The sequence below is a fragment of the Lissotriton helveticus genome, chromosome 12 (genome assembly GCF_964261635.1).
Source record: "Lissotriton helveticus chromosome 12, aLisHel1.1, whole genome shotgun sequence".
NCBI classification, from domain to species: domain Eukaryota; kingdom Metazoa; phylum Chordata; class Amphibia; order Caudata; family Salamandridae; genus Lissotriton; species Lissotriton helveticus.
This window is the reverse complement of record NC_136073.1, coordinates 271,863,212-271,884,737: the sequence shown is the minus strand read 5'-3', so window position 1 is coordinate 271,884,737 and position 21,526 is coordinate 271,863,212. Positions and strand designations below refer to the sequence as shown.

At 43.4% G+C, this 21,526-nt stretch overlaps 1 protein-coding gene across 1 annotated transcript in view; it reads right to left on the bottom strand.

Annotated features, from left to right (window-relative positions):
• Positions 1-21,526, bottom strand: part of LOC144798005 (polycystin-1-like protein 2) — a 365,276-nt gene that overhangs the window by 182,880 nt on the left and 160,870 nt on the right. Inside the window, exons 7-8 of the mRNA XM_078668796.1 lie at positions 7,477-7,606; positions 4,349-4,474 (exon numbers count right to left, since the gene is read on the bottom strand). Coding sequence (XP_078524922.1) covers positions 4,349-4,474; positions 7,477-7,606 — 256 coding nt within the window. The remainder of the gene's footprint in view (positions 1-4,348; positions 4,475-7,476; positions 7,607-21,526) is intronic.

Here is a 21,526-nt window from a genome sequence, read left to right as displayed (position 1 = left end):
ACACGAACGTCACGCACCCTCGTCAGGTTGGTATGCATAATGTGGGTGAAGGGCGACTGTCTCCCGAATAATGGCCTTTGAAAAAGCCAACGCTAATGTCGTGTTCCTGGTCCTGAGCACCTGCCTCACTGCAGGCTGTACATAGATTAGAAAAACAATTTAGAGAAATAATGCAAGGTAAGGGTTGTCTCATACTTGCATAATTAACCAAGCGCAGTTTCATATCACTCTAGATTTTCAGCTATTTCGTTAGTTTGGTGTACAGTGATATCTGAAGCCATTTTGCGGCTATCTATTGTCCTCACACGGCGGGTGAGTCAGGTTTAGGGAGACTGCCTTGTTCCAGGAGACTGTGACATTGGAGACACTTACATTTATGGTCCGATCATTGTGGAACAAACAAGTATTCAAGCTACGCATCGTAATCCCAAGCAAGCGGAGGAGAGTCCTCTCTCAGTGCCAGCATGTTTTGGCTGGTAAAATAGCTCGGTGAGTGGATGAGCCTCCTGCATAGATCTGGATGCAGACACAGCAAATTAGCTAACAGAGGAGGCCTGACCACTGTGGAAATCTTGAGTTTTTGAGGCTTACTTGAGGCAGTCTATTGCCTCTAAAAGTACACGTCAGTCACACCAGTTACTGGCAGACAACAGAGCCGCATTTCTAACACAGGTGCATGAAAATGGCCTAGGTGCAATTGATATCTTAAATAGAACATATTTCCCAAGAGGCCAGTATATCGGTGACGGGCAGGGTATACTCTGCCACACACCATTCTAAAGTCGATAAAATTAGTACTATTTAGGTGAGCATCCCTGCGTCCTTTAAGTGGTATTGGTATTATTTTCAAGTATTGTAATGAGGGTGGGGGCGTGATGATTATCAATAATAACATTTACATTAATAATCAACCAGATGCACTCACCTGATGTTATGCTACAAGCAAGGAGGCTGCATGTGCACCTGCACATAAAGTGAGAAGAATCGCAGGTAGGACAGAAGTGCTGCGGGCTCAGCCACATTTCAAGAATGGGCAATGCCTTTAATTTTTAAATATCTGCTCCTGTTCCCTCTGCACGTATTGCTTTATCTGCTCATACACGGCCCTTGCCCTACCTACTCACAAGTTTCTGTTAGTGATTGTAGAAAGTGATGCAGTGTAAAGGGTGTCTGGAATTCCAGCAAGCGAGTGAGTCAGATTTCCACAGTGGTTTGCTGTGAATAAAACTGTAAAATGTGGAAACAGTGCATTTTAAAACACAATTTCCATGTGCTAAAAAGTATATTTTGTCAAGGAGCACTTCTGATATATTTAACTATTCCTACTTGTCTCCTTTCCTGTGTCTCTGGCATCCTTATTTTTAGCCCACTTTAAACTTGACACTACTAGAAAGGTCACACACTTTGATTTTGCAACGCACAGGCAGACCCTCTCTTCCTATCTCATTTCTCAGGTATTGCTGCTTAAGAATATTGTTTAATCAAGAGTCATACTAAACAATATTATCTAATTATTATGGTCAGGGCCACAATAATTTTGCGCCAAGGGGTGACTGAACTGGCAGGGTGGAATTCATTATTTATGTGGCAAGATAAGGAAAATTATGCTGCACATTTAGTTTTAGTATTATCTGTTGGTCTGCGATAATTTACTTGTAAAAAAAGACCTGTTAAATACTGACACATGCACAATTTCGTACAGTAAATGCTGAATTTCACAAATTAGCCCCCATTTTCTAATTGAAAACTTGAACAACCCTATGGTATCCCTATTTACCGGGTGTGGTTAATATCTCACCACCATCCAACCAACGTTTCATAGGACGCAAACTCGACTTGAAGGTATGGGAGAGCTTTACATGAGCACCAGTTACATTAAACAATGTACCCCCGACTCTAATACTCACCACCACTGCCATATTGCACTCTTCTTTGGTGCTCTTTTCCCCTGAGTGTCTGCAGAGGGCAGGCTGCCTTTACCAGGTGTGTGGATGCTGCCTAGCCTGGTTTACATGCTGCGCTCCAAGTGAATTTGCTAGCAAACATCCCCTCCACACGGGTGGGCACCTGGATTCCCCAGTGTTTTTAACAGGCAGGGCAAATTTGTGCGTGATTGCTGGATTTAATGTGTTTGGCATTTTCAAGGCAATCAATAGTAAAACAGGAGGCTCGCAGTACAGAGTACATACTGCCCCAACTGTGCTTAAACTCCAAACTCGAACCAAACAACCTGCTCCCTCCTTCCCCTCAATCCCTGAGAGAAGTCCCCTTACACTAGCGAATCAGCCCATACAGCAAATTGTGTATGGGCTGTTCTGGCATTGACTTTCTTAAGTGCTAGTGTAGAGATGGCCTTTTCACAGATAAAAGTTTACCAGGGAAGAAAAGAGCGAGCACACATGGCCCAAAACTCACTGAAGTATTGCATAGTGTACTACAATAAGTTTGATTTGCTGAAATGTATTTGGACCTCATATACACAGTAGGTACGCTGACTATATACCATGCACTATCAGTGCAGAAAGCAAGCAATAAAAGCAAAGCGTTCCATAAACACTGGAAAAACACTGTTTCTGTTGTTGTTAATGCCGCAAAAATGTGTAACCACTGATAACCACAGTTTTATAAAGTTATTGATATCACTGGAAAACACTGAAAAAACCCCACCAGAATTTACCAAAAATAGAAACTGAAAACAGGAAAGCCTAATTACATTTAACCAATTGTTTTAAGTGTACTGTTGTAAAAAAATAGATTATGGTTTATTTACCATCTCCTTTATAAATGATAAAGTGACACTGTACCATTCTAACCGCCTTCGACTTGAATGCTTCGTTAGGTGGCGATTTATTCTTGTCTCCTTCACAATTGACAATAATGATATCACGTGGTACTAACAAGCCGCATGGCACAGAGAAAGGATTGTCAATAGAAAAAAGAACATCACTAGCAAAACCGCCTCATCTGTTTTTTAAACCCAAAACATCGTATTCCAAGCATATGGCACCCGAGTTTAGCAGGTGGCATATTTCCTCTTTTCCTTCTATTCTGTGCCCCTTTTTTGCAGTAAAATGATATTTTTAAAAATATAACCACTGAACCAGTTGCCAAGGCCAGGGCCAGGCACATTAATTTAGCCGATGCTTTTTAAGGTACTGTAGCTTATTTATAACTCATCTTTTTACGATCATATTACGTTTAGTGTTCTTGAATGAACAAATGCATCATTTGCGACCATGAAATATTTGTGAAATCATGGACTCGAGATTCAGTTTTATTAAATAGCAAAACGATATACTCAATTTACGACATTCGTGGTAGTTAAATTTAGCCAATCTTAAAAAAATCCAATTCTATTATGGCATGCATTTATATTTTTATCCTGATAAATTGAATCAAGTTACCCCTGAGCTCACTTTCTTTGTTGTAATACTTAGATTTCCTTTTTCGACTTCAGTGGTTTTCTGCAAATTTTTATTTTAAGCAACTGAACAGGTGCATCTACAGCATATTTTACAACTTTTGATCGTAAAAATACATCAACTTTTATATTTGCAGCCACGGCTCCAGCAAGATTCATAAATATTTCTTACTGTAAATGATCTAAAATGTATGAGTAGTGCAGATTGGTACACAACGATTTAACAGAGAATACTAAATGTTAGACATAGAGGCTATAGTTTCGCTCAAATCTCGTATTGTGAGTAATGATTATTTTGAATGCCATTTATCTTTCGGTGAGCATTGTATAATAAAGCATTGAAACCCTAATTACTAGTACCAAATGAATTTGAATAGTGCCTTAATAGGCACAGGGCCCATCAGATTATGACATCTGTAAAAACCTTTGCAAATTTGGAGTTTTTCCAACAGGGACCTCTCTCTGCTGAAAGAAGACACATTCTCCATTGAAAAAAGCGGGAAAGGAGACATCCTGGGGGAATCTTGGATGCATTTACCGCTTACTATTCTCTGGCCTGCTCACCCGCTGGTGTTTTACATCCTCGGTATTGGTAATGCTAGAAGGTAAGAGGATTACCGGGATAAAACACAATGGCACTCTTAATTACACCCTGACTGCGCTAATTCAATGAAATATGCCAAGTTTACAACAAATTGTCGTACACGCACATATAATCGTTTGCGCACACTTGTGTTGCACTAATAAAACAAAAATAACTGCTTTAAAAAGCAAAGACTTAATTGAAAATCAAATCTAATATTAAGTAGATTTGATTGCATAATTCAAACATATTTCCTATTGAAAAGGGTGTGTTTTCAGTAGCTCAATTGATTTTTAAACATGCGTCTTCTTTTAGATCTGGCATATAAAGTGTAACAATGTTACCTGGAAGTAGCCTGGCAAGTCCTGAACTTTCACTTCCTGAGAGCCTGACAGGATGCTCACGCTGGACACAGTACCACTGATATTCATGGACGATTCAGGAAAAGGGTTCTGAGGAAAGCTGGTCAACTACAGGAAGAGGGAAAGAAGACATGTCAACTTACTTATGACTATAGCTCTCTCTTCGCCCCTGCCATTCCCAGCTCTCATCTTCTAAGACAGCTGGGTAAGAGAGGTTTAAAATGCGCATGTCTGGCTAGCCATCACAAGATAGCCGTCCAAAGAGAAATGTGCACTTTAAACCTAAGTGCACAGCCCACCACTCCTCCCTGCTGCAGTAATGGCCCGCCCTGCCTTGCCACTCTGGGGTTTTTCTGGGGGTATTTTTGTTAGTGGGGTGAGGCTCCTTCACACTAATGTAAAAGCTGCTCTTACTAACTAGTTAACAAACCACCTGGCTGCATGGATGCACGGGGAACTTCTATAACATTTTCACTACACAACTGGGCCCAATCCTAAAAATAGTCTACAATTTGTTCCTCATCCCTCAAACAGTAAAGCCATCCATGAATAAGGCGATTGTCACGTTGATCCATAAGTAAGATATAGACCCAGAAAGATGCACACCCAATGGGCCCATAGCACTCTAGAACATTGACGCCAAAATCTTCACAAAAATACTTGCTTTGCATCTAGAAGTGTTCTATCAGACCCCATTCACCCTGACCAATCGTGTTTCAGCCAAAATATATAAATCCACAATAACATCAGAAGGGTAATACACCTGGTCGAAAAGGCGAAGAAGAAAGCCGTTTTAGCCTTCTTAGTGACCCTAGACGCAGGGAAGGCATTCAACAAGGTGGACTAGAGGGTCCTATGAAGAGTGCTGGAATTGTAGGGAATAGGTCCCAAATTTCAGGCCATGGCGTTGGCGGGTTACCAAACCACTGTATGTCGAATGCTATTAAATGGGGGATTTTCACTGCCAATATATTTACAGTGAGGCACCGGACAGGGATGCCCCCCCCTCCTCTTTTTTGCACTGAGCAGAGTACCCCTGGCAGCACATCTCCGAGATGACAGAGGTAAGATGTCTCCAATTTGGGAAAGAAAAATACAAAATAATGTTGTTCGCAGGTGACGTGCTGCTGACTACTACCAACTCGGAGACCTCACTTCAACAACAAAAGCGCCAACTTGATAAATTGAAAAGATGGCAGGTTTAAAGATTAACACATTGAAATCTGAAATCCTTAATCTAACTCTCCCACCAGAGACAGTAGTGATATTAAAGAACATACTCATTTTCTGTGGGCAACTATACATATTACCTACTTTGGGGTGAAAATCACAACATCTACATCAGGTCTTTTGGGGAAGCAATATACTTCCCTTAATAGGGGAAATACAAAGAGACCTCAAAAGGTGGGGGACTCTCCCAGTTCCATGGCTTGGATGGATGCATTAACACACTCAAAATGAATATATTACCTAGAAAATTGTAGTTATTCAAAGCTCTACCAATAATCCTCCCAACACTTTCTTCATAACTCTAGAGAGGGCCTTCTTAAAGTATATTTGGGGATCTGGAGACAGTGTGTCATCCAAGGTTCTATGTCGACCAATAGAATGAGGTGACCCAGCCTTACCGGACACCCACGCCTATTACTTAGCTTCCCTATAACGAATCTTAGAAGACTGGAGTGCCTGGGATTCTGAAAAACCCTGGTGACATATGGACAGAGTGACAGCAGGTTCAAAACTGTGCAATGTCAACTAGTGACCAAAACCTGAAAGAACCCTGAGGCTAACTTGCTTTAACTACATACCGTGACCTTCGTATACTTTAACCCTTCTTTCCCACCGGCACTCTTTCCTGTACCTTTTGAGGCTGCTGTAAGTGTGACTGCCCCTATAGTAAATGGTAAATGGCCTACTATAACAATGTGATCATAAAATCGTTTTCTAATTGCAAACACGATTTTAATCTTGCTGAAACAGAAATGTAGCAATATGTACAGGTAAGACACTGGATACTGCACCCAACTATTAAAGCTGTGGTATCCAGAGCCCCAGCACCGATGCATTCATTAGAAGGGCCACAGGCGCAAAAGGAACCATTTCTACCCTATACTATTATTGATGACATTTTACCACATGTGCACCCATATGCAGAGATAGATGAAGCTGTCTGTTAGTAGAGGCTCTTACAGATTGGCAGTGGTCTCATCTGTGGAGACACCTAAGCAAAGCATAGTGTGCTGGGAAAAGAAACGCATTACAAACTGCTAAATGACTGTTATATGGACCCAGTGAAACTTTATAAGTGCTATCCCCACTGCTAGTCCACATCTGGTGGTCATGCCCGAAAATAATGCCCTTTTGGGGGTAGGTGCGGACTTGGATATGTGCAACATTGGGATACCCCTCCCAGAAATAAACAAGAAATAAACATCCATCATTCTGTTTGAGATAAATGAAGGAGACTTGCATTATCATAGAATCAGTGATAAACAGCATGTTTGGAATTGTCTAGGAGCGGCAAAAACTACTATTGCAGCAGCCTGTAAAAAAAGAGACCCTCAGGATAGCACTCAATTGCATGCCTAGAAACTAACTTGGGGCCATCTATTAACCTATCTGATGGTGGGGATCCCAACGTGGGCACTATCTCCAAGACTGAAGGCACTGAATCTGTTTTAATCCCACAGGCCTGTAAAATCCACTATTGTGAGGAGGCGCTAAGGCACAAAGAAATAACTGAGACACCATGACTGGTATGATTTTGTGTGTTAACCTAAGTGGCGCTCCATACCAACCAGATTATCGCGTTACATGTGCACTACTTCTGGGGCGAAAGGGTTATGATAAAGACACTTTTAGAACTTAATCCCTTTTTTACGCATTAACACTGGAGTGAGACGGGGAGGACTGAAATATGAACTTTACAAAATGGGAAAAACATTACCCATCACTGGTGCTATGTTTGAGTTATTACTTTGATTGAAAACGAATAACTTTTCTTGTTTAAAGAAAACATGCTATGTATCTAACATACAAATGCATTTAATGAAAACAACGAAAAAACAAGCCAGACTGTAGGAATGTTTACAGCCTACCAATGGACTCACCTGAATGTTGACAACCGACCCATTCTGATGTGACCTATTGAATGGTGACACTTCTGGAAAGACCACACTGGCTGCCTTCTCATCACCCTCAAAGGCCAGTTTCCTATTGCAGAGCTGGGAGGAATTTTCTCTACAAGTTGAAAATGAGAAAAGTATAACAATATAGGCGAATACAATATGAGAAACAGATCCAAAGTAACAAGTTACTTATCTTCAGTAACAATAATACTCCTTCCAGGCTACAAACTGGTGAAGAAAACGTTTTCCCTAGCAATTACTTTATGACACTGCAAGATGGTGCCCTACAGCTCCAGCACCGACTCCACTTCGGAAGTGATGTCAGGGAATGTATTAGGTGCCAACCTCTACACTGGCGTGTGTCATGAGATATTTTCCGCACACAATCGAGGCTCGCAGAGAGCCGAGGAGAGAGCCCTAACAGAATAAAATAAGTTTACATACCTTGGAATCTTATTAGCCACAGTACTAGCTCAACTGTGGGGTAGGAAAGGTGGCAAGGATTCTACCAGTAGCTTATATATCCACCCAAAATATTTTTATCGAAGGCAACCTTTTTTTCCTCTGTTGGATACATCTTTCTGCAGACTCTTCACTTTATGACTAAGTCCCAAAGCAGTACCTTCCTGAAAGGTGGGAATGAGTAGAGCAGAGTAGTCAAGGAAATCATTCAACCAGCTCATCAAAAGAACCATCTGCTGAGTGCATGAGAATGTGAGACAGTAGGGGTTTGTAAAATTCAGAAAAACAACCAAGTAGCTGCCCAGCAGATATGAACAATCTGGGACCCTCTTGAAAGCCCTCCAGAGGACCATTGTTGACCAAGGCATGACAGATCCTAATACATATGATTGCCCATTGTGAAATGGTGATTTTGTACACAACCTTGTCCTGTTTAGCTCTAGCAAAACCCACAAAGGGAAGGTCATCAACTGTGCCCTGCTGTGAACGATTGATGTAGCACAACACCGCATGCCTAGGGTTCCGCCTATGCAGATGTACCTTTCTCCTTGCTTAATGGTGAATTGTGATATGTTTATCGTAAGTAGAGCCATAGGGTCTCCATGTAGAGGATGAAAATGGCAGGGGTCAGAATGGAACCCTGGGGAACTCCGCAGATGATCTGAATATTCTTGAACCTGGGGGTGCGCATGTGAGCAAACTGGTATTCTATGAAAAGATAGGGGAAGAACCAATGGAAGACATTGCCAGCAAATCCTTCAGACTTCAGGGCGTGGATAAGGGTGGAATGGTACATGATGCAGAAGGCATCTGCGAGGCCCTCTCCATCTATGGTTACAAAGGCATTGTTCTACTGTGTGAAAAATAGGAGTCTCCATGCTGCAGTTTAACCAGAATGTGTATTGCTACTGATGAAATATTGGAGTTGAGTGTAGACTATTTTTTCAATGACCATTCAGAATGGTAGATGAGAGAAGGGACAGGAGGTGGTGAGATCCTAACGTTCTAGTGTAGGTTTCTTTATGAACGGGAGGATGTAGCCTGTCTTCAGAGTTTCAGTGAAGAGGCCTTGAGTGGGGGAGGTGTTGAAAATGGTCAATGGGGGCAAGAGATGGTCCTTGAAAATAACTCTGATGAAGGACAAGGATAAGACATCCTCTTCGTAGGAGGTGGCTTTGAGTAAGTTCAATATGTCTGTGAGATCTACAAGAGATAGTGCTTTGAACGATGACCATTGTGGGATGTTATGTGAAAGGGAGGGTCCAAAAGGAGAAGCAGACAATGGTGTTGCTAATGTGCCGTCAGATCTTCTCTACTTTTGTTTAGTTTAACTGAAGGAGGGGTTGATGGCACTGCACTTGTCTCTAGAGTGTGGGATAGGAGTCAGGTAGGTTTTGATGCAGTACTTGATTGTCTTGACAAGCGTTCTGCTTTTGGTAGCTTCGGTGGTGGTACTGGTAAAGTAGTTTGCTTTGACAGATGTTATAAGCTGTCTGCTTGTTGCATGGGGGAACTTTAGCAGTGTGAGTAAATTGGAGGTTTTGTTTTTCTTCCATTTGCAGGAGAATTCAGTGTTAGTTATTGGCAAGGTCTTTGGAGTACCAAGGTGGTGAAGGTTACAGCTTGCACGTATGCGTTTTAGTTGAAGCATGGGTATTCAGATGGTTTAAGTGGGTCGAAGTTGTTTAGAAGTGTGTTGACATCGGAGGTGGCAGGGTGAGAGATGATTCAGACCTTTAAAGGATTCTCCATCAACAGCCTAAAGCAGAGGTCTTCAAACTTTTGTCGGCTGAGCCCCCCATCTAAACCTTTTTACACGTCGAGCCCCCCCACCACCACCACCTGACAAAAAAGTTCTGGAAGCTGGTACTCTGCATCATTGATGGCCATTCCCTCCTGCAGAGCCCACGTCATGTAGGGTAAATAATATTAAATAAAGTAAGAGTGCTTAGTAAACTGACATTTTTGTAGTGCTTGTGCTTATTATACAGTTCAAATGAAAAGTCTCCAAGAAAACATTAGCCCCAAAAAATTACATTGTGCTTTATTTTATTTATTTATTTTACAGAGTTTTATATAGCACAAACTTGACCCGAATCGGGTATCAGAGCGCTTTACATAGCACCAGTTGCATTACATGAGGACACATTAATTTATTTTGTTAGGCACGAGGAGATTAAGTGATTTGCCCAGAATCACAGGATGTGCAGCGTCATTGCCGAGACTTGAGCCCAGTTCCCCAGATTCGAGGTCGACCACCCTAGCCGTTAGGCCGTAAATAGCTGTAAAGTTTTTACCTTTTCCAGTAAAATGGACAACACTGTTCCAAGTCTCAGATTAAGCAATTCAAGTCTGTACTTAAAAATCAAGATATCATCTTACTGCTACCCAATCGATATTACCAAACAAAATATACATCCATTTTTGGAACTATTAAAAAATGTATGGACCCTTCATGTCAAGTAAATTAAGAAGCAAGGCTTTGCTTCTATTGGAATCAAAAGAATTGCCGTAATTACCACAAGTTGTCAATACAGGGGCAATACTTCATAAATATGTGGTATAAGTAAAGTGTAGTTTTCATGCAAAGTGAGCATTTACTTTAGTGACCGGTGAAGTCTAGGTGTAAAGAGCATGAGTTAAATCAAATTTTTTTTTTTACATAAAACAGAATTTAGGATAGATTAGTAAAAAACACTTCCAAAACACAGGTGAGGGGTGTGCTTGTTTTTCTCCAAAGAGACAGTCAATGTGTGTATAGATTCTTGCTTCTGCCATCCTTAGGTTGTGCCTCACTTCCAGTCTTGAGCAGTACCCGGAAACGGGAGTGCTCACAAAATTTTGTAATATATTTTTTGCTGTTTTATATAGTGCAAACATGACCCAAAGGTATTGGAGTGCCTTACAGGTGCATCTTTTACATTACACAAGCACACATTATTTGTAAGCACAGGGAGATTAAGTGATTTGCCCAGAATCACAGGATGTTGAGCAGACACCAAGAATTCAACCTGGCTCACCAGCTCCACAATCTTCAGCTCTGGCTGTTGCGCCACATCCTTGCCCCAATACAAGATATCAGAAAAGGGGGTTCCACAAAACATGCCTTCTGACACAATTCAAAATGCTGTGGTTATGTGGAGTATGGCCAGGTGTTGCCGTGCCAGTTGGAGCCCAGCCACAGTTTTCCAAGAAGACCTAGGGGGCATTTACATCATACACATGTGATATAAGTGGAGCCTGGGTAAAGTGCTAAACATGTAGCCCTGCCCCGTTACCTGCGACATTGAATCAGTAGTAAAGGTCAAAAAAAAGCCTGAACAAAAAACACTACATAAAAAGAAAAAGTTACATTCTGTTCAGTTTTCTATAAAGGGATTCCTATTCTGTTAAGCCTACAATCATGCCTTTTATGACCAGAGCTTAGGAAGTTATGAATGCCATTCAAATGTAACAGGAAAGTTTAAATGGTTCGCTATCAATAGGTCAGTTTTCGGTTCAGACTACCCCCAAGCATATTTCAAAAAAACCTGACCAGTTTAGCAGCCATTAACCATTCTGAAATTCCCTATCGAGGCAGCATAAAATGGGTCGCACTCGGGCTGTGCATTTTGTGCTCCTTTCTTTTTACTTTTTGCTATTTTCTGCTTTGTGTGCCCTTTTGTGTTATCTGTACCTTCTTTGAGCTTTCTGTACTAGTTAGTGCTCTTTTGTGCTCGCTTTGAGCTCTTGTTTCGCTCTTTGTACTGTGTTTTCAAGATATACATGGGTTGCACAGGTCTTTAAAGACCTGTGAAAAACTCGGGTGTGCCGGAGATAAGACTCCAGACACTGCCCAGACGAGTCTCCAGCAGCCCGAGATGCAGCAGCAGCTCCGGCTGAGAGACACGAAGCCTAATTAATAGCCCTTGAAGCAACAAAGGAAGGTTAAATGGTGGGGTGGAGAGCGTGCCCCCCCTGAGGGGATGCTGCGCACCCCCAGGGGGGCGCGTCCCACAGTTTGAAGACCTATGGCCTAAAGATTGATGGTTTGGTGTTCTCGTTTGTATCTTCTGCCTAGAGATTGGTTTGTTGTTAGACAAAGAGTAGGAAGATGGCGATAGCGAGGTGGCTGGTCCAGTCCAGAGGCACAGGTCATTTGCATTGGATGGTTGATGATGCTGAGAAGTTAAGGACGTGGCCTTTCAAGAATGTTGATTGGGTACTGTGCTGTACTACAATGAGTGCATCAATAAAGTTGAGGGTGTCTCTAGGTTTTTCATGCTTACATTGTCTGTGAAGTTGAAGTGACCCAGAGGGTGGTGATGGCATCTCAGATGGATGAGGTTGTGAGCGTATCTGAAAATTCATGAATGAAGTGCTTGTTCTGCATGGGATGCCTGATGATGAGATGGAAAGAAGTGGACTGAGTTGCAAAGAGTGTGATATGGCATGTCAGGAGCTCCATGGAGTTGAGTCTTACTTGCTTGCCCAGAGTGCAGGACCGGGAGGACTTTGGGATGACAGAGATGCCTCCTCCTTTCTTATGTGTGCAGTATAATCATTGGATGCTGTAGCCTGCGGGGAAAACAGATGTCTAGAATGTGCAAGGATGTGTAGGTGAGACATGTTTCTATGATGAACAGAGTGCCACACTTCTGAGCAATGATGAGGTCTGCAAGGTTTGAAGCGTGGAATACTGTACAACATGCATTAATGAGCATGAGCTGGAAAATGTGTTTGATAGTTTGAAGATGGGTGATAGCAGGATCTGCTCACACACTGAGGGGTCCTTTGAGATGGGCTGCTACTGGCAACATTTCCCAGCATTGCCCATATACACAGAAAAAAAAACTCTCACCCCATGATGCCTTGCTTGTTGATGTAGTGTCCTGTTGTGGTGTTGTCCAATATAATCTGGATATTGCTCTCAGAGATGAAGTGGAAAAGGTCTTTAGAGCAAGACAGACTTCCTGTAGCATGGACCCATTCATGTGCAGGAGCTTCTCCCACACAAACAAACAGCCCTGCACCATCATGTCACCCACCTGAGCACTCCAGCCAGATGAAGAGGCAACCCGACCACAGCTGCCTGAGCCTGCCGAGGGCTGAATGAGTGACCCTTTCAGAAGGGTGGAGGGGGCCATCCAAAACCGCAGATTCTGAGGCTCTAGCTGCAAGATACTCACCTGAGCCAAGAGGTTTCCCTGGTCTTCAACTTCCTCAGACACCACTGGAAGCTCTCAACAACTCTGTGGCAGGAGATACCAAAAGAATGCATAAGGCCATGAGGCCTAGCTGGTGCAAGACCTGAAGTACCAGGATTAAAGTCAGATGTCTTGGAAGCATTGCTCATCAATCCATGATCATATAAGAAGGAAGAAAGGCCTTCTTCACAAGGGGTGTATCAAGAACCACCCCAATAAAGGTAAGCCGCTGTGTAGGGGTGAAGTGATTCTTCTGGATGTTGGTAGTAAAGCCCTCATGGAAGAGATGCATCACCGCCTGGAAATGGCCCTGCACCAATGCCAGGGTCAGGGTCTTTTCCTTCCCCAACCAGACTTCTAAGTACAAGAATAAGTGGACTCTCAACCACTATAGTAAAGCTACTGCTAGTGCCAGCACCTTTGTAAAGATTTGTGGGGACATCATCAGTCTGCACAGGAGAACCTCAAACTTATACAGTTAGGATCCCACCTGAACTTGAAGAAGTTCCTCTTGGCCGGGACAATTTGAAGATGAAAACAAGTGTCATGGAGGTCTAAGGTCCCAATCAGTCTCACAAGTTCAGGCAAGGTCAATAGGACTTGTCTTTTATAATCTGCGATTTTATTCACTTGTGAATGCTGGGAAGGCACAGAGACGCACTCCTCTGAACTTCAAAGGCACTCAAGTCTTCCAGTGCAGAGGCCGTAAGTGGTGCGTGTGAGGGTGGGTGCTGTTTACTTAGAGGCTTCACAACTGGGAAGCTTGAACTATGCAAAACACGCAAGTGTAGTCAAGACCAAATACATTTCCCTTAGCGTCATAGGAATCTTTTGCAATGGCGGCTGCCATCCTAGATACAGTCAGTGGAAGTTCCTTGTGTTTCAGAGGATTTCTTGCTAGGTAATTGGGTTACATAGGTGCTGCAGCCAGAATTGCTGACAGGAGTTTGGAATTTATCGCAGTTTAATTAAGAATTATTGAGGACCGTGTTCTCAGAGATAAACATTGCATGCTATGGACTTAGACTTTGAATTACACTTTAGTATTGAAATCATCTGCTAGAATTACCAGCTATACAATGGAGTCATCTTGCTAACGATTACAGACTCTATACACCAAAGTTATCCTTTATTCGATTGCAACCTATATTGCACCTATTTAAAAGGGGAGCTAGTGAATTCTCTATCTGAACAGACTTAGTTTCTATAACTAAATTATGGAAGGATTCAAGGTTTTGCCAGTGTTAGGGAAGACAATGAATATTGTCAGGAAAGCAGCACAATACTAATGAGTGTTCATTATGTTACTGCTGATGATTTATGTGTTTTCAGTATTATTCAGATTACTTACTTGATTTCTAACATGCTGAAGCTTTTTTTATATAAGAACTAGTTAATTAACTTTGGTAAAGCCTTATCTGGTAGAGACTCTATCCAGCCACAGATTCCTTACCTTAGTATTATCCTTAGACATCAGACTGGATCTGGAAATTTTTCCTGAGCAGTACCCCTGTATGCCGGTAGGTGACCTCGCTTGGCTCTACTTTGTGTAGTTGGCATCGTCCGTACTACAGTGGCATTCAAGATGCTTACATTGGTGCCACCTAGGCGAACTGACCTCAGTTACTTTTTGCGATTTTTCTACTGCATTAATACGGTGCTTCGAAGTACACTAACCACTGATGTGGAAAACTAGGGCCCTAGAAGGGGAAAGCCCCATCCCTAGAAATCAGTTCGCATAGCAGGGAGGATGGGTGGGTCCCTATGAAATCTACAGCTAGATAGAGTCTCTAACAGATAAGGCAGTACCAAAGATAATTAACCTTATTCTGTGAGCTAACACAGTGGCTGCAGCTTCAGCTCTGGTGGAATGAGAGCACAAACCCTCAGGGGGCTATTTCTTAGTCAGCGCGTGGCAGATTTTAATACAGAGCACGATCCATCAGAAATGGTCTGCTCCTGTACCGCCCATACTTTCTTTGCTCCAATATACCCCACAAAGAGTTGGCCGTTGACTGGGAACTCTTTTGTGCGGTCAGGGTAGAACGAGAACGCTCTTTTTGGGTCCAGACGGTAAAGCCGCTCCTGTTCCTTGTAGGGATGAGGCGAAGTAATGGATTGGCCTACCTGAAATGGAGGGACCACTTTTAGGAGAAAAGAAGCTCTTGTACGAAGCACCAGTTTGTGTGGGTAGATGGTCATATAAGGAGGCTTGGATGACAAGGCCTGAAGTTCCCTGACTCTCCGGGCAGATGTTATTGCCAACAGGAAGGCTGTCCTGATGGTAAGCCTGACTCCATAGCATGCAATGCTTTGAGCACCCGAGGGGCGCTGGTGAAGCCAAGAGGGAGTACACCGAACTGAAAGTGTTTGTGTGTATATATATATATATATATATATATATATATATAGATATATATATATATATCCATTTGCAAGATTCAACCTTCAATTTGCCCAACTCAGGACGAGTGCTCATCCCACTGCGTGGAGGTAGACCACAAACTTATTCAAGAAAGTCCAAAAGATGCTGCAGAGCACTCACAGGGCCAGATATACCTCCGTTATTGCACGAAAACGCATTTCGGCATTTGCCTTTTTTAATACCTGCTCACAGCTAAAATACAACAGTAGACGTGGCTTTTAAAATACAATAATGCATACCTGGTGGCCAGTTCATTATGGTAAGTAAAAAAGGACTACCACATGTCCTAATAGCTAATCCATACCCGCCATTTCGGTATTATCAATATTTCAAAAAATCCAAATGGTAGCACCTCGACTGTGCTGACCAATATACTCCCTGATGTTAAATTAATCCACCTTAAATGGATTCACAGTGTAATGGCCAAATATACGTAGCACTCCTTCCCCCATCATTCCACATATCATATGTTACCAGTCTTGTCCTTCTTCGTGGTGCACCATGCAAGATTATAAAGTCCATACTTGCCCCTCTCCTCAGCCGCATATTTAATCCCCAGTCAGTCAAAAGGCCGTTCTTCCCTCAGTTAAATAACTGACGATTAATGTCGACAGGTGCACCATCCGAGATTACATATGGCAGGCAATATGAACAACAATCCATTTCCAAGATTCCACCTTCATTTTGCCACACTCAGGACGGGTGCTCATCCTGCTGCGTGGAGGTGGACCACGAATATATACAAAGAAAATCCAAAGGACGATGCGGAGCACCTACTGGGACAGATTTACATCCTTTTTTGCAAAAAGACGCGTTTCAGTAGTTGCATTTTTTAATACCTGTTAACAGCTGAAATACAACAGTGCACGTGGCTTTGAAAATACAATAATGCATACCCATTGGCCAGCTCATTAGGGTAAGTGAAAAAAAGGACTACCACATGTCCTGCTGTTAATTGCTAATCCATAGCAGCCATTTCTGTGTTATCAAAATTTCAAAAAATCCAAATGGTAGCACCCCCACTGTGCCGATTTTGACCGATATAGTCCCTAATGGTAAATGAATCTCTTGTTCCGTCTTAAATGGGTACACATTGTAATAATGCTCTCACTTCAATTCATGGCCAAATTTACGTAGCCCTCCTTCCCCCATTATAAACATAACATATGCTACCAATCTTGTCCTTTTTTATGGTGCACCATGCAAGATTATAAAGTCCATACGTGGCCCTCGCCACAGTCGCATATTTAATCCCCAGGCAAAAAAAATGCAGAAGTTGGTCATACATATATATGTGTAAAGAAAAAACCTAAAATTAAGGTGATGTTATTAGTTAGAACAAAATGTATATATGAATATGAATAGCTATAATCAGAAACATAATACCCAGTGGTGGTCGCCACAAGGTAGTTATAGTTAGTTCAACTGTTGCATGTTCCGTGTTGCTAAGAAATTTGGCACTGTGTGACGACTCGCCACAAAACGTTGCAAAGAGGTGCTACTTTTTTACTTGTTTGGGGATGGAAAGTTTCGGGGTGATCCATCAAACGGGGGCCCGGAAAAAGGGGATTCCCAAAACACAAAATCCCCATGCATTTTCCATAGACTTTTTTAAGAAGGGCTACAGCAAAAACTGTAGAACGAAAATACACCAAATTTGGCAGGACACTAGTTTTTGGTTCACAGACTGTGCTTTTTGTAATTTGGTTTAAATCTGTTTGGTAGTTTTTGAGATATTAGGATTTTAAAAAAAAGATAGACATCTGGACCGTTGGGTCTTAAATTCAATTTTTAAAAAACAGATCTTTCTGATTTACGTAGGGAGCTTATTTTCCCTTGGGCCAATTTTCTTCTGCAGGAGTGAGCGATGTAATTGGTTGCCAGCAACATAAGAAAAATGTTGCTGGTAGCCATTACAGGGCTCAGGGACTTAGTCCCTAGCCCTGAACATGTAAAAGAAAAAAAGGAGGCATGGTAGGGATACCTTGACCCCCTATGCCCCATGGCCTGAACCAAGAAGTACCCCACAGGGGCCCAAAAAAAGGGCAAAAACTGCAGCAATCCCACTCAACTTTCGTAGGATTGAAAAAAAAATGGCTGTGCCACATTTTCTTAATGGGAAGGGGGCACGCAGCCATCCTCTCCTACCCTTATAGCCCCTGGGGAACCCACCGCCGGGCTGAAATTATTGAATATGCGGAGGGGGACTCGCTGCCCTGTCCTACCAGCCAACAGAGGCCCTTAGGGAGCACACCTCCAGGGCTGAATATATTGAATATCGGGAGGGGAGATACGCAGCCCCCACTCCAAGCCATTACAGTTCCCGGGGAGCCCACCCCCAGTGTTGAAATTATTAAATATGAGGAGAGGATGCTTGCCCCCCTCCCTGAGTCATCAAAGGAACACAGGAGCCCACACTCGAGGTCAAAATTTCTCAAAATGGGGCGAGGGCAGCACGCCCCTCTTCCTGAACCATCACAGGCCCTGGATAGCCCACCCCCGGGGGCGAAATTTTTCAAAAAGTAAGGGGGGCCTCTACGTGCCTCTGAAGGCTCCAGGGACCCCATCTTCATGGGCCTCTAAACTAATTAAATGGAGGGGGGCACATGACCCCCTCTCTGCCCTTTTAATGGCTCTGGGGGCCCCATACCCCGGGCCGGTTCTCTACCTATGTGTCTAGGAGCACACCTGTAGGACATATACCCCCTGCCCTCACCGGAGCGGGCTGGAAAACCTGTATTTAGTCCCACTTGTCGGGAGCATTTTTAAATCTTCCGCCAAACAGGAGCAAATACCAAGTCTGCTTCCTGTGTGCAGGGGCTTTGAAAAAGCTACCCCAAGCTGGGAGCAGACTTCATTTGTTTCCCTGCCCGCATCGGATCAAAATATTGCTCCTACCCGGCGGAAGCAGCATACGTAGCTTTTCCCTGCGGGCATGAGCAGTGCTGGCTCCCAATGCTTGTGGGGATCTAATTGGGGCAGGGGGCCCTGGGGCTTCCCTCGTAGCCCCCAACGAATTCATAGTGAGTGCCCTGGGTGGGCATCAACCTTTAATAATGCGGGCCCCAGGGGATGGTGTCCCCGGACCCAGAAAGACTTGATGTCAGCCACATGGCCCACCTCCCCTTTATTTAAAAAAAAAAAAAAATAGCCCGTGGGGTTTGGGGTCCCAAGGGCCTAAACAGACATGGAGAAGAGGGCCATCTGACCCCTCCCCTGTATTGTACATTTTTGCCCTGGGTGTGGGCTCCCCAGGGCCTATGATGGCTTTGGGACAGGGCCCGTGGTCCACTTCCCCATAAAAAATAACCAAAAAAGGCCCTGGCTGTTGGTGTCCCCAGGGCCTAATAAGGCTCAGGGAAGGGGCCCGCTTGGTCCCCATCCCTTGAAAATACACAGGGCCTCTCGGATGAGGTCCTCAGGGCCTAATGAGGCTCAGGGAGGCAGTGCCATGTGGCCCCTCTCTCCTTAAAAATAAAGCCCCTGGAGTAAGGGTTCCCCAGGGTCTAATTCAGCTTGGGAAGGAGGGCTACTTGGCCCCTTTCCCCTGTAAAACATTTTAAAAAAGGATTTGGGGGATTTGAGACGTCATCAGTAATGTTATAAATGATGTCATGAGTGATGTAATATGTGAAGTCTTAGGAAGTGCATGGCAGTGCACAAGTTATAGTTAGCTCTGCTAACTATAACTGGTGAACTTCTGTGGTTCCTATTGTTTAGTTCATAACGTTAATGTTGGTACTGACATTCACATAAATATAACATTAATTTAACCCTTGTTTTTTTCAGTGAATGTAAATATAGACCGTTTTATTTTGTATTAAGGGATCCAAAGCTAAGCACCCTCAGGTCCAGGGCACAAAGACACTCACACTCTGGCAATGTACTTGAAAATCCAAATTTATTTCAGGCAATGCGTTTCGACCGAGCACTCTTTTTCACAGCCTGAATTACTTGAGTGCTCAACCAACATAAATGCAATCTAAATACAGTCAACAGAGACACCTAACAACTCATCCAGGTGTACCCATAGACTGTGAAGACAGCCCCCTTTAAACGGGTTAGGAGGACATACTGTTGTTATCGGATAAAAGGACCAAAAGACAATTTTTGTCAATATAATTAAATCCTTATTTAAATGCTGCATGTGTTTCTTACATGCCAAATCAATAAGAAATGCAAATGTAAACATTATAAGAAGCAGCATTCAATATCGCACATTGGTCATGTGACCAGCAATATAATACATATGTAAATACATCATGGAGCAGAGGCGTGTAAATTCAAAAAGTTCAATAAAGAAATATTAGGAAGACATTGGGGTATCTACAGATTAAATCTCGTACATCAACTAATGTCATTACAATATGATTCAGGTCAAGTGAGGACCTCCGGCCTCGTCAGTGGACGTGCACTCGGACCTCGTGGGACCGACAGCCACATTATCCCCCCTGGCTGTCTGGCATTAAGCATCGCTGCCCTGAGGGCCGATACACACCCGCTGTTGGAGCTGCCGGGAGGTGCCTGGGCCTTCACACCATGTGAGGATCCTGTGGTGAGGACGGGTATCGCACAGGAGAGGTAGGAATGAGTCATTTCTAGCTTGAGCATCCCCACACCTCCCCACCACTGAACACAAGAGTAGCACCATGCATCAACAGGGAGACAAAGAAGACTGGCGTCACATACACCTGGTGGTGCTGGGAGTCTTCTTGGAGCGCCTCTGGGGATCCTGGACCTTCACACCCCGGCTAACCACTCTCCACTGCTACAATGGGATCCAACATATAGATATAAACACTGCTAGGTCTGACCTCTATTGAACATAAAATCTTAGATTTTTGGAATCTACAGGGATTACTATCAGAAACTTTCAACTTCCCAAACCAGTCCAGCCTATTATCCGTGAACTGCTGATCCTTACTGTTCAGTTTAAGAAAGAATGTCAATAACCACATCACATACACATAACCAAATGGTTTTAAACCATCACATAAATGTGTACAACAAAAAATGTGAGACTAGGCCAGAAAGCACCTCACGTATGCAAACCCAAGGAGCTGCTGGATGGTACTTGCCATTATGCCCACGTTATCATCATCGGTTGCTTTTGTGGCCTCAAAAAGAAAATGTGTGCTTAAAATTCCTCAGAGGTGAGAAATCAAACAAACAGTGAAACACAAACAAAGTGTGTGACAGACAGCAATGAGAATGTATGGCTCCTTCGGTGCCCACTGGTCTCCAAACGGAAAAGAGAAAACTTAACGCCCTGTAGATTCCAAAAATTTAAGATTTTATGTTCAATAGAGGTCAGACCTAGCAGTGTTTATATTTGATGGAGTGCGGGCGGTCTGACTTCTAAATCCCCCTTTGCTCCTTTTGTGTATATGATCCAACATATAGAGCCTGGACTTGCTGCTCCAGAGCTGCCAGCGATTTTCTGGGTCGTTGAGGGGTTGCTCATCTGGAGATCTTTGCTGGTCCTCCTGGCTGCAGCTTCTGGCGTACCTTCCCCATGCAGGCCGTACTTCACAGCTCACTCATATCTGCCTCACACCTCCATCGTCTGCAACTCTCTGCACAACCCTGCACGGCCCTTCTTCACCTCTTGGCTGAGACTGCCTGTTGCCTGCGTATCTGGCGATTTGGCCTGGCCCACCTTGGTGGACATCCTTTACAGCGGCCTGCCTGGGGGATTGTGCTGCATCGTGACCATGGGGAAACCTAAAACCGCCAAACCTCAACACATACCAGACAAGGCTGATGCGATAGATTCGGTATGAGGGGAAAAGACCCTAGCATTCAACACCTGGAAAAGACTCGCCGGGATCACGCGGAGCAATTTGACAACGTGCTCCAAGCCACCCTGGACTTCCCTGGAGGCCTGCATTGACACTGCTCTGATAGAGGTGAATTTATTACGCCGCCGACCACCGCATATTGATGGACCGAGTGGACG